A 14,533-nucleotide genomic window follows, 5' to 3' on the forward strand; every position below is an offset into this window, starting at 1 on the left:
ATCAAAATAATGAAAAAACAAAACTCAAACAGTGTTACCTAACAAAGGGGAGGGGTTCGGCCTTGCATTACGAAATGTGACAAGCAGGAGGGAGGGGGTAGATATTGGTCAAAAATAGCGTCACGTAATATGTGGACGGCCCCTAGAACAGGAAATGAGACATAGATGTTAATAAAATAATTGTTTTTTCTTTTAGTCACGAATAATAAATAAATATATTTGTCTGGAAATCTTAAAGAAAATAAGTGAAATTTCAAAGAAAATCAGCTTTATGTAGATAGAGGGCCTGTGTACAAGGGCTTAAACTAAAATAGTTATGCACAAAGGTATGTTTGGTCCGGGACAGTAATTATTGGTTAAACATAATATAAACTACCTGGAATATAATTTATGGAGAAAAAGCGAATAATAATAATAATAACATTAGCTAGAAAGCAGTGTTTTAAGTTTCCCGGAAGGAAACCAAAATTTTCCTTTCTTTTCAGGGTCAAAAACACTAGCTGCAACATAATTTCTTTTGGCTTTGTAGCTGGCCCCTCCTGAAAAACGACTGGCCCCTCCTACATAAACCTGGTGGCTACACCCCTGACTGTTGGCTCCGTGGCTCGGCTCACTTCTCGGTTCGGGTCGATAGTGAATGAACTGTGAGCCGAGCTGCTTGAGTCGTTGATAATTCTCAATCCGGGCCGAGCAGTTTTGAAGATATTTGGCCACTGCCCTATAACTTTTAATTATGTTTGGCTCGACCCGAATACTCAACTCAAATTCAGAAGCTCGTGAACAATGTCCTTGATACCTAGACTTCACGACTGTCGTGGTTGGCAATCAACTACTTTTTTTTAGTATTTAAATACAAACCTCCTATCTTTCATGTTTATATACAGTTTTGTTATAATTAATAATAATAATAATAATAATAATAATAATAATAAAAGTTGTTGTAGTAGTAATGTCATTGATAATAATTATATTGCCTATGTAAAATACTTGAAGAGAGTACTCGAAACTACACACCGGATTTGGCTCGACTCGACTCGAAACTCGAGCCGAGTTCTCGGGTGGATCTCAAAGATGTCTGCTTCTAGTCGAATCGAGTAACAAAGAAAACTCGCTCGAACTCATCCCTACTAGTAATGCAGTATGGCATTTTAATCAATGTTACATTATATGAAAAAAATGAAAATGAAATGAAATCTTTGAGTTTTACGTCCCACGATTATGCCGGTTAGGCTAAAGGAGACGGTGATAATGAATAATGAATGAAATGGTGGAATGAAGAAAGTGGGAGGAAACGGGAGAACCCCGAGAAAACCCACGCACACGGTGTTTGTCCACCACAAAGTTCACTTGGCGGGGGCTGGGATCGAACCCGGGACCCCAGCGCCAGAGGTGAACGCTCTACCACTGAGCCACCGTGGCCCTATTATATGAAAATGTTCATATAGCTGTCAAGTAAAAATTTGTCCTTGCTTTTACACAAAGCGATTCAGAACGTGCAGTAATAATAATAATAGCAATAATAATTATAATAATAATAATAATAATAATAATAATAATAATAGCGGTAGTAATAGTAGTTCAGAAAATTGAAGTAATAAGATTTTTGACATATTCAAAGTTTCGGACCTAAAAGTAACAGTTACTTTTTAGGGGCAAGTAACGCGTTACATTTTAAGAGAAAGTAAAGTAACTTGTAACTCGTTACATTTCTACAAGTAACTTACCCAACACTGTAAAGACATTATCCATAAAGAAGGACAAGGTACCGAATTTGTATTAAAAATACCTTTTGTGTAGATTTTATATTGTTCGCACTCAATTTCCAATTTGTTCTGTCAGTTTTTCACTTATTCCAGATCTTAGTGGTTGATTTAGTATACTATATTTCTTCGGTGCTTGTTTTCAGTGTAAGGTTCTTTAGAGCTGTTATCACACTCCACTTTGTCAGAAGTCTTTTCTGTATCAATAACCACTGTACACGCACCCTTTCATCGATTGCTCTTAACGAGCCCACAGTGTAGCATATTTCCTTACCCTTTCCATGCCCAAATTCTTGCTCTCCAATCCCTTTCTTTACGATTCGAAGCACAATTTCTGCTCTGTGCTGTTGATATACTTTCGGTCCGTTCACCTTTCTACTTTCAATTTCTAATCACCGGTATCAATGATTTTTTTTAAAAAAATCTTTTGCATCTCTCCTTTCATATAGTTAGTTACGAAGTGCAAACAATCAATTCATTCTCCTCCTTTTCTCATGTTCATAATTAACTCAATTGATGTATGATATAATCTCGACTATCACTTAACCCGTATATTGTAATTCGATATTGTTTATTCAATTGTCTCCTTGAGCTTCCTCGTGGCTGTAGATTAGCCGTACGTGTCTTTGACGTGGAATAATTGGGTTCAGTCCCTGCGGGAACTGTAGTGGTTCGGATTCTACGTTAAGATATAGGTCCACGTCTCATATAGTCACGTTACAGTCTTAACTAATCACTTGCCTCGCTCCATTAATGTGCCCCAATAACCATAGTCCGATGTCACAGATCACGTTGTATTTGCGTATATGTTGTAGATACGCAGGATCTATAGATTGTGAACCTGCTAAATAAATGAATTCTTGTTAGGTTTTCGGTGGACAAATGAATTAGATATATTTTTAAGATAGTAAAATTAACACACATGTGCATTTAATACTTGTACAATACAAGTCCGAAGTAATATAAAACTAAATGAATGGAACATATTCTAATTCATTTAGATTGAAATCAGTATGTCTTCAATAGGGTACAATTGTAACCATAAAATATTTTTGCAATATATTAATGGAGAGTATAAGTGGATAAGATTTTTAGTTCTCTGTGAGCAGCATGCATTGTTCAGCGAGAATTTAAATTCATGTTTAAAGATATTATGAATAAAGAGGTAAATACCTAATGTGTATTTAAAATACCTTTTGTGTAGTATTTTATATTCCATGTTCATTTATCATCTAACATTTATGATACAGAATGAAATAAAATAATATAATTACTTCAGACTAAAATTTAGTTATTCAAAATAACGTGTTTTTTTAATTTGATACCGGCAATGAATCATTAGCTGCTGATGTTTAATGTTATTGCAAACATTTGTTATTAACACACTTTTTTCTTGTATTCACGTACTAAAAAATCTCCCTTGCATAGTATGCATGACTAAATTAGCTGTAGTAGTCGACTGAAGTGTATTGCGGTGGAGGTCACGTACTAATCCTTTCGTCCATCAGCTTATGAGATGAAGATTCTTACAAGCCTTCATTTTATGTAGGTGCACCAATGAGCGACAGAGCAAAGATAGCATGCAGCATACTGCCAATGATGGTAGATGAGGAAGCGATGTCAAGGACATGACGTATCCAGTAACACTGCAACGCCATGATGTGGAAGATATCTTCTGTTAGGTTGTGTGGTTGTGGTATGGTAAAAACATTTAAAACAACTAAGAAAAATGTGTTATAGTATTAATCACATACAAGGAATATCTCAAGAACCTTCGCCACACAGCCAAGATATGTTAACTTCTAATTTTTCCGTTGGTGATAAAATTCTTTTTTGTACAATATATAGATATATATATATATATGCGATGATAAGCAAGCTGTACAAAGAATTGGATTGAATGCATTAGATATAGACTACTTTACAGGCATCAAGAGTAGACTTGCATTAAGTGAGAGTTGTACGTATGTGAGCGTGTGTCCGTGTGTGTTTGTGTATGTACGCGCGGATATTTAGTGCAAGAGAAATCATCCGCGATATGAAATTCTTGTGGACTCTTTCGCGGATTTCTTCGCGAACACTGTTACTTGCCGTGAATAAACTATTCGTTATAAGATTAACGAGAGTGACAATCTATTAAAATATGTGCTGTGCACTGTTGGCTGCCTTTTATACCCTTAGAAGAAAAATATTCGAGTTGACCGGAAAATTGTGAGCTGTCTTTTAGAATAATGATTTACTGTCACCAGTTTGAAGAGTGGAAAGTTCATTTTACCACTGTTTCTGAAAAACATTGTGTCCTTTGTTCAGCTTTCTTTTGAAGGGTTGTATAACATCATCATATGTGGTCTTAAGTTCGCATGTGGTTTTGAACTCATGTTTCACGTTTTAGCAAATAATATATTATGAGATAATCCAAAAAATAAGTGTTTAAGAAGCAGTGGAAAGAACGTTAGTATGAATGCAGTAACTTCAAATTTCACGAAGCAATAATGTAAAGTATACCATTTTAAGACGATCCATCCATCCAACGTTGTGCTTTCATCTTTAGATTATTTTGTCATCTCAGATCAGTAACGTAACCTGAAGTCAGAATGAAAATAAAACAATCTAACAAAATCCAACATGGAACTTAAAGGTAAAAGAAAAATAATAGTTGAAAATATACAGTGTAACCTGTCTAAGTTGGTCTGCCTCTGTTCCAAGGAAAATTTTCGAATTTTCGTATGCTAGCAACTTATATATTTAAAAACCATAATCACAGTATCCACATTTCGATTAACCTGTGGTCAAATTGTAGATATGACCAACTTGTAGGTTTAACTGTATATTTTTTGTAGTTCACGCACAAAATTGTCATACTTTTTCGCCTAAGAGTTTAAGTTTGTATTCATTTAAAAATAGAATGTTTGTTGGAGTTTATAAACAACAGTTTTTTCCTTTCTTTTCGTTTTTAAAAAAGAAAAGTACTGTAGTATCTTGTACATGTGGCATGTGTTACCCTAATAGTTACTTGTTGCAGATATTCCTTTTGTAAAATTTCTTCCCATAGATAAACAAATTTAATTTTGAAGCCAACAAATATGGGTTGTTAGTGCTTAGAATTTAGCTCTGTTTTTATTGTTGCAATGCACCGAATAAATTTTTACGTCTCCTTCAATTGAGTTAATGGTATTGAAGACTTGAATAAAATTGTGTTGTAGTCTGTTGCTTATTTTATTTTCTCTGTGTAAAGGCATGTGTGAATTGGCACTTCTTCTCAGTTTTAAGTAAAGTAATAAGTTGTCTGTTCGTATGTCTTTCGTTTGACGAATGTGGTAGGCTACCTTTACTTTAGTTTTATATTAAAGTCAATTTCAGCAGTATGTTTGTTATATTTTTAGTAAAGAAAATGGTGTAATTCAGCATTATATTATAAATAAATTGTTAAAATATATGCATGATACTCTGTATGTTCGTTTTCAAATTCCACCTGTATTTAATTAAAGGAAAGTGCTATTAATGAAAGATCATAATGTTTTAACCCATTACAGCATGCACTTTTAATTAAGGAGATGAATGAAGGCAGCACGAAAGCTTTTCAGTATTGCTTTTCATTAAGATTAAATTTTAACATTCTACGTTATTATCTGTGGAACTTACTTTAATGCAAAATCATATTAGTATTTTCAGTAGCAAATTTATTTTCTCGTATATATTAGTATGTTCATCAGTATAATATTTTGGTTTCTAAGTCGTAAATTAGAAGAAACAAGAGTTTAAATGGAAAAATTGCAGAATCATGGCACGCTGCGAGTACAATATTAGCTTCTCATTATTCTGTTAGATCCAGTACTTTTGCAGCTTTACGTAAGGTTACACCCATAAAGTTTTTTCGCCTCATCATACTCAACATTTGCTATTGTTTGTTCATAAGTAAATCTGATTACCAGTGTAGATCATGGAATAACCAGTCATTCTCTTTTTCTGATTTCGATGGTATTGTAGAATTGAGAGTTCTACGTGACCAACAACACTCCTTTCAGACATCTTAACGTAAAATTTCAAAAACCATCAAAACATGACACGCATTTAACGGGAGATTGTAATATTCAGTAATCCTCTGCCCCTATACAAAACTTCACGTTGATCGCAACAAAGTATTTTCATAGATGTACTAAATAAATAAATGAACACGGTTAATTTGAAGTAATTATATTCTCATGTTGGACCTGTAAATCTACTTTTTTTTTTAGCTATATAGTTTATCAAGATAGTAAATTTTAGAGACATATAGTACTTCGACTATGTAAAAGTTTAAATAGTTACAGGTCATAAACTATCGTACGGATAATATAATTCAGATATCTGAACCACATTGTTGGTGTGAGAAGTACGTTCAGAACATATATCCTTTCGAGACTATCAAGGAAAATAATGTCAAACAGGATCTTAACGGAGGAGGTAATAACAATTGTGAATGAAGTCGCTTGGACTAAATCCAGTGGTGGTCTTTTATTTCTGCGCCTATAGACCTTCAAGTTTCTTTATCCATAGAGTGAAGTAATTCGAAATTTGAAAACGACCTTTATCTAACAGCCACAGTACTCCATAAATAAAGCTTAGAAATAAATAATAAAATTCGGAGGATAAATGCAACAAATTCTGTGTGAAATTGAAGAAATCCTAATAAAATCCGAGGGTGGATTGAAAAGTTCGTGACCTGACTAGGAAGGAGGCAATTATTTTGTTTGTATGCATTAGCTTGTGTAGCTATATCCGTTGGTAGTCACTGTAAAATTTCATTTCGCTATTGATTCAGGTAAGAAGTTTATAAGGCGCTAAGTCGGCAGAAGTGACTGAAATTTGTGACATGGAAAAATCGAGCATCGAGCTGCCATTAAGTACCTGCACGATAAGGACATAACACCACAGAAATTCATATGGACAAGATAGACACACTAGGAGACTCCACACCCACGTATTTTGTGGTGAAAAAGTGGGTAGCTGAATTTGAGCGTGGCAGAAACAGCATTGAAGATGATCCCCGCAGTGACAAGCGTTCAACGTCAACCACTGCAGAAGATGTAAAAATTTGTGACCTGATTTTGAATATGACCGCAGAATCGGAATCTGAGAAATAGCTGAGACTGTTGGTATTTCCTATTAGGAAGCACAAAACATTATCGTAAACGAATTAGGATTTTCTAAGGTGTCCACGAGATGGGTACCCAAGTTGCTTTCAGTTGAACACGAATACAAACTCAATCGACTCATCCTTTCCCGTAATTGTTTGTAACTGTTTGAAAGTGATCCGGATGAGTTTGTTGGCACTTTGTGATTATGGATACATTATGGGCATGGGTACATCACCATACACCGGAATTAAAATAACAATTGAAGCAATGGAAACGACCTGGATCTCCTGTCCCAAAGAAGGCCAAACAAGTTTTGTCAGAAAATAACGTTATGGCATCATTTTCTTGGGATGCTAGGAGCATTGTCCTAATTAATTTCTTGGAAAAGAGATATACTGTTAATTCTTAATACTACTGCATCCTTCTACGACGTTTGCGTGAGGAAATCAAAATTAAAAGAGCAGGAGTGCTGCGAAGAAAGGTTATTTCACCAGGCCAACCATGGCAGAAATTTATTCCTGTAGGTTCGAATTGTTGCCGCACCCGCCCTATTCACCTGATCTGACTTTTACTTGTTTAGAAACGTGAAAAAGTTTTGAAGTGAAGAAACGTGAATTTTTTTCGCATACAGAGGTGAAAAGTGCTCTACTGGGATATTTTGGAGGGCTCGAGGAATCACTTTTTAAAAGTGGTATAGAAGCGTTACCGGAGAGGTGACTTAAATGTATCTTGGTCGAAAGGGACTACGTGGGAAAACAAAACATATCATATCCGAGTATTTTCTAATTTTGTAGGTCAGGCCACGAACTTTCCAGTCCATCCTCGTATTATGTACAGTGCATAGAATCAGGATATTCCGAAAACAGAAGACTTATTTTTTTTCATTCACCATAGTTCCCCCCCCTTTTTTTAAAGAGAATGAAAGACACAAAACAACAAAAATGAGTCATGAAATACATGAGAAACCTACTTGTGCTACCTGTTAAACTATTATCTAGATCTCACAGAAGCAGATAAAGAAGATGAACAAAGCTAGTCAGTCACGAGACCTTACCAAAAGGCAACTCCTGAGGAAACAACAGAAGCAATCAAAAGGAAAAGATGCACATCTCGCGGTCCAGATAAATTCAAAGTAATTCGCATTAAGAAAGTATCAAATGAACTCAGGCAGAACTTCAGAAAAGTTACATCCTAGTGACTGGAAAAGTGCATATACTATCTATTGCAAGACCAGAAAAAATACACTGTTCTAACACTGCAAGATGTATCACACTGACTCAACCACCACTGAAGTCGTAGAAAAAAATCATCATCATTAAACTTCCTACCTACTCCAAGGACAGCTAACAATTAAATTCCAACCAAGTAGGCTATACGGCCAACCACAACATTATTTATGAAACAATTGATTACATCTAGCCGTGCAAAGAAAGAAACACAACTAGGAACTCTTCAGCCGATTTGACCAGTGAATTCGACGAAGGTCGATGGACTTACATAAATTGACAGTAATAACCCCGCAACAACAATCATCAGATGAGTCTACTTCCTGCATAACCGAGAAACAAGGTTCAAACTACAGGAATACATCTCTCAGGCATTCCCAATATACAGAGGATTTCTGCTAGGATTTACATTATCCTCCTACTGTAAGTGAATTTTATACGTGAATAATACACCGGTTCAGTATTTATCAAACTGTAATTGTACGCAGATGATACCGACTTCTGAACATCTCTCATAGTTTACACTGCATCCTGAGCTTATTTGGAGAAATAAACTTCAAAATTCGTAGAATGGTGCAAGGAATTGCACATTGAAGTATACTCATTTGTCACATATATATCCCGATGCCAAAGGAACCAAAAGAAATATTCACATATCGATTCGAACACCTACCGTACATATAATCCAAAATAATGGCAACATACTTAAGTGTAATCTTCGACAAGTTAACCAGAACAACCACGTAAAACGCCTCAAGAATACCAGCAGAGTAATACATCCAATGAAACGATTAATACAAAATCCACATGTTCAAGAGATCAAAGAACAGAATGTACAAGACCATAATCAGACCAAATCTTACATACGATTTATCACTTTCCAATTTCATCAGCAGCATCATCTTTCGAACATTAAACATGGAAAGAACAATGTCGAAAACCTGCACAAAAAGTAACCTAATTACACTATAGAACCAGGGTTGGTAAAATCTTAAAAAAAAAAAAGAACAAAACGTGTTTAAAACATGAAAAAGATGTTTAAAATGTTTTAAACATGTTTTAAAACACACGAAAAAAAACATGCTTTAAACATTTTGAACAGTTTAAAAAATAATTTTAAACATATATTTCAAAATCGTGTAATATCTTATTTGTTAAGATTTGCCCTTTACTAGCAACCAGTAATGTTGTTCTAATTTTTTAACAACCGGTTCTGTATATATACATACATGCATTGTTTTCTCGTAAAGTTTGTTCACGTATTTCTTCCTTAATGTCGAAGAATCGGGGAGGGGTTTACAAGTGTATTTTTCCAAAAAGGCACGCAATGTCACGTTGTCCACTTTGTTCAACGTAATGTCAGCTCAAATAAATGCTTCACACAAATCTTAAAAAAAAAAAAAAAAAAAAAAAAAAAAAAATTTTGGATGTACCACACTGCGGGAGAAGTTGTTGCGCGGCGTTTGCTTCTTGTTTCGCACTAACTTATGTCCCCGTGTGTGTTGGTCCCTTGAAACATGCTGTTCAACGGTAAATTTTCTTTCGGCTGAAACTGCCGTATCACACAACTTGCAGTAGAGAACACTTCCATCTGTTGTAAATACTTTTTCCTTCCAAATTCACTCATAAATCGTTTAAGCTTGGAAGCAGTACTCTCTTTTATCTTCGGCATTTTAACCAGATAAACTGCAATATTAGGCGTCTACCAACAGCTCACCAAAAAAGTGAATGCCAAGGTCACTGAACTCTCGCTCCTTCGCTTTATGTGACTAATAGCCAGAGACTGCAGTCTGCGGCAGGGACGTGTAGTGCATATTACCACTGTTACCGGCGGTAACGGTAAAAATATTAGTTTTTCGTTCTTTTCATATATCTTCAAATTTCATTATCGACATGGGAAGATGTTTACATTTGCTTTTTCTTTTCTTTCTTTCTTTTTTTTAAGTTTGGATATCCTATGCTTCATTTACATTGTGAACGAATGCAACATGCCAACACCAAATAGGAGCATACTGTTGTTGATACCGCAGATTTCAGAGGTAACGCGAACCCCGATAGCGTTCGTTCACTCCAGAAGCACCTTTTAGCGTGCCAGCCAGAAGCATCCTGCGCGCTCGTATTTGGACTTTCGGAATAGCCCTTATGTTACCGCTCGGCTGAGTGGAACAGGAAAAAATAGGAACGTTCCCTGTCAAAACAAGGAGAATCTAGAGGATCGAGATCGAGCGGGCGGTAACTCTACTATACTGTTTCGTTTGCTTCCCCATTCTAAGGATAGAAACTTCGCTGTAATTTCAGTATTCATAAGGTTATTTCACTGTTTTAACAGCATACAATTTCGGACAAATATAAGTAGCAGGTTTTTCATACTAATAGCCTTTAACACGTGCTACTGTGAGACTGATGTTCCAGTGCATTATTTATATGTTAATCTATCATTTTTACACGACTTTTGTATGTTAATACGTTATCTTTAAATTTGAATAATACAGCAACAGTGAACAAGAAGAATATATTCCGTAGGATATTCTAACAAAAATTTAATATAGGTTTACTTTGGTTCAAAATAAAGTTTCTCATTAAATGTTAATTTGAGCTCACGGGCATTATTTTTTTTTTAAATTGAGATTTTATTTCTGTTTAAACGGTATATATAAATTTAGATGGTTATCTCATGCCTGAAGGAGCAAAGATATTGTCAGTCCCTGAAGTGTCATTAAATATATAGAAATGCCTATAGATGAAACAAATTGTGCTATATGGGAACTGTTTCAAGAGCAAGGGGGAATAGTAATAATTAGAGCAAAGCAGAGATGTTGCCCGCGCTGCTTCCAATTCGAGTAATTATTATTATTTAGGATTTATGCTAATTAAGTTGAAAATATTTTGTTTTTAATTTAGTATAGAAAACTTTCGATGCAACAAATTTCAAACTCTAGCCGCTAGCCTACTAGTTGAATTTGCACTTTGATGCACTTTGATGTGTTGAAAAAGAACTGTGCAATCGGCTTCATCGTGCCGTAGTTTGACTGTCTGACTAATTTTCAATACGGAAAACTTGTTGCTCAAACTTACGATGAAACTCCAGTTAAGGTTGGTGAGGTAGGGAACTGCAGCCTCTTGTTAATTATATTTTCTTTCTTATGCCCATAGACTTAATTTAGTTTTAGAAAAGTCCGTTGATTATACAAAAGGGCACAGGCGTAAATAGCAACCCTCGTGGCGGGGGGGGGGGGGCGCGAACGAGCTCCAGGGTCGCAAAATATATCGAAACTAGGGGCGCATAACTAGGTTGCGGGAGCACTGAAGCTTCAAGTTACGCTACTGAAAAAGGGTATAAGGTGTTTTTTTTTTTTTTTTTTTAATTGTGTTGGGACTTGCTTCTTCTTCTTCGAAGTCTTCAAAAAGAACAAATGCTCTGGATTATTTAGTCAACGAAAGTATCCCAACAGTCTCAAACACAGGGTATGGAACTATAGAAGTAGGGATGAACTGTTAGAAGTCTTTAAATCCATGATGGATAAAACGGACGAATAGGATTCTCAAACCAAAGTTTGTGTAGCAAAATTCTATCAAACATTTCAAAGTTTTGACTTCAATTTTTTACTTGAACTGTTTTCTGTTATAGCATCAAGATAAGAAATCTTGTTCAATATCTTACAAAAGAAAGTTCATGATGTAGGTTACTGCAGAAAGAAAACAGTTGAGTTTGAAGAATGTCTAAGATCATTGAGAGACAGTTTCAATAATATTTAGTAAAAAAACTGAAAGAACCTGAAGAGTCACATTGTTCAAAAAGGTCAAGAGTAAATGAAGTGGGATTTGACCCCTTTGCCAATGCCTATATTTTGAAATGGTTGATACTCTGAAAGAAAAAGTGAGTACAAGATTTTCTGTTATTGAGAAACGAGAGTTACTTGTAGTATCAGCAACCGGTAACAATCGTCAAAGCGTCACGTCACGTCACTGGTCTGCGGACATTGGCCATGCCTTCTCCAACGAATCTTCGAACTAGAATCGTGTAGGCGGAAGCATTCTGCTTCAATTTATTGTTTTTATAAGAAAAATGAGAATTATGCAGTTAAAAGTAAGAATAAATACTAAATATGCATGTTAAATACCCAAAAAACTGTAAAAAAAAATGCACTTATACACAAAAGTGGGCAAAAAATGCAAAAAAAAAAAATGCACAAACAAGTTTGTGTTAAATTACTTCTTTTTAACAAAACAGGATTTATAATACAACGAGCAATGTTTTTACTAATCCAGAAAAAAAGATGCAAAACCATCAAGATCCTAACCCTAATAATAATATGTATAATTGATAATAATAATAATATGCAAAGCAAAACAAGTGTGGTTGCCTCGCCTCCCCTTTTTTTTGCCTCCCCTCTTGTCCCCATATTACTACGAGCCTAGCGCCGCTACTGCTCACAACACATGCACAGGGAACACTGTATTTTATTATCACTCAAATTTCTATTGTAATTCGCATCTTTAAACTTTCCCTATTTACTCCGAAGTTTGCAACTAGTACCAGGGCCGCTTTACCGCTTAGGCACGTGCCTAGGGCGCAAAAGATTTGGGGGCGCACAAAATTTGGAGAGCGAAAAAAGAGAAGATATTAAAATACGCTGGTACAGAAAACGTCATTTCCGTTCCGGTTAAACTACCTGGTTACAAACAAACTAGATCTCTGCGACTAATGTAAATGTGATAGTGTAATTTTACGTTTGTTAATTGAAAATAGGAATTTATATTACTTGATAAATAAGAATACTTACGGACAGTTGTCTTGAGGATAACTGGGGTGAAAACAAACTATTAACTGTATTAATATTAGGAAAAAGACATGTTTTCTGCTATTAGCAGACAAAAGTCGAGACTGTGGAAATGATTCCTTGTGCACTTTAAAATTATAATAATTTATGAGAAACCGGTTGCCAGTCCGGGACACGGCAGGTACATAGGTGGTGGATAATGGAAAGACTCTCCAAAGAGCAAAAATAAAGAAAGGGAAAAGAGTAAGAGAGTTAGGGAAAATCCCTCCCGAACCAAAACTAGCAAGGTAATAACTGAAGGAGGGGGTGCTCTGGAAATAGTGGGGGCGTAATAATTTGAAGTGACTAGGGCTCGGTTAGGTTAAAACGGCCCTGACTAAGTACACTGATGACACAGAATTGCATTCCTTAACGGTTTCAGCAAAATGTGTGAATCGTAAAGCAACGCAAATAATGCAGAAAGTTAGAACTACTACTACTACTACTACCAAAAAAAAGCAGACTCAAAAAAAAAAAAATTGCAAAATTTGCTTTGCATTGGCGCAAGTGTTTATGGAATATGGCATTTAGGAATATAAATGTTTATGTCGCGATCTTTCTGACACAATATTTAATGATCTGCTATCTCACGATACTATCTAACATGATAGTAAATACACAATGAAATTGATATGACAGAATTAATATAAAATAATGATAAAAGAATCAGAAGAAAATGTTCATCAGCCTACACACAAAGTTTCCCGATTGACGAGAGATTCGTACCTACACTTGGCACCTACACTGTGAGTAGCTGTGAGTACAGTGCGCATGTACAGGCTACTCACAGCTTAATCAGTTCGATTGCTTACATTGCAATGTATATATTTCTCACATACCTCGCACTATTGCCAACATCGGAGAACGAAATTATTGATTTCCTCCTTGAAAATTATCGTATATTACAAATATATATACAGTATCTCTTATAATGCAGTTCATCCTTAGACATTGTCCTAATTAATTTTTTTTTTCTATCAACATCAGTATTCTTCTTTCTTCATTCACTCTTCTCAGAACTTTTCTTATTTTCTCTTTCTAGCTGTTGTTCTATCTTCCTCCGTATCTGCATCTCGAACCGTAATATAATGGATATAATTTTAATTGTAGTAAAAACCTGAGTGTAAGTACAGTATTGTAATATGACGGTCATGCTCTACATTATAACCCTGAATGGAAGACTCAGAGCCCGTTCTTGTAGCTACTTTTTCCAGAGTTTGTATTCATTAAATATGTAAAAATGTAATAACTGTTTCTGTGATTATTTATCTTTTGTTTCATTAACGATGATAATAGCATTTACAGTAACATGAGAACACGTTTGGCGTACGGCGTGTTTCCCCTATTAGGTCTCACCCTGCCCCAAAACAAGCTATTTCGAAAAAGGACTGCTTGGCTCGGACACCATACAAACGAAAAGTGAATGTTGTGTTTCCAGTTTGTTAACACATACCCACTCCAGATAAGTAACATTTAGATTCTATGAGAGTGCTTACCAGAATGGTTTAATAATATATATTCTTCACTTAATTTTCTTCTTCAATTTCTTCTACCTCTCTTCGATAGAGAAAGTGAGCGAGTGAAAGTTGAGAATCTTACCGTAAAGCACC

General features: G+C 35.3%; 1 protein-coding gene across 12 annotated transcripts in view; it reads left to right on the forward strand.

The window, feature by feature from the left end:
• Positions 1-14,533, forward strand: part of exd (PBX homeobox extradenticle) — a 1,150,921-nt gene that overhangs the window by 1,070,844 nt on the left and 65,544 nt on the right. The window contains exon 11 of one of the 12 annotated variants that reach the window (XM_081765560.1): positions 3,310-5,196. The exons of the other annotated variants lie outside the window; for them this stretch is intronic. Within the exon in view, the coding sequence (XP_081621686.1) occupies positions 3,310-3,321 (12 nt within the window). The 3' untranslated portion in view covers positions 3,322-5,196. Of the gene's footprint in view, positions 1-3,309; positions 5,197-14,533 lie in introns of those variants that run through there. 12 annotated transcript variants of the gene reach the window in all.

The sequence above is a fragment of the Thermobia domestica genome, chromosome 7 (assembly GCF_964235325.1).
Source record: "Thermobia domestica chromosome 7, izTheDome1.hap1.1, whole genome shotgun sequence".
Classification (NCBI taxonomy): domain Eukaryota; kingdom Metazoa; phylum Arthropoda; class Insecta; order Zygentoma; family Lepismatidae; genus Thermobia; species Thermobia domestica.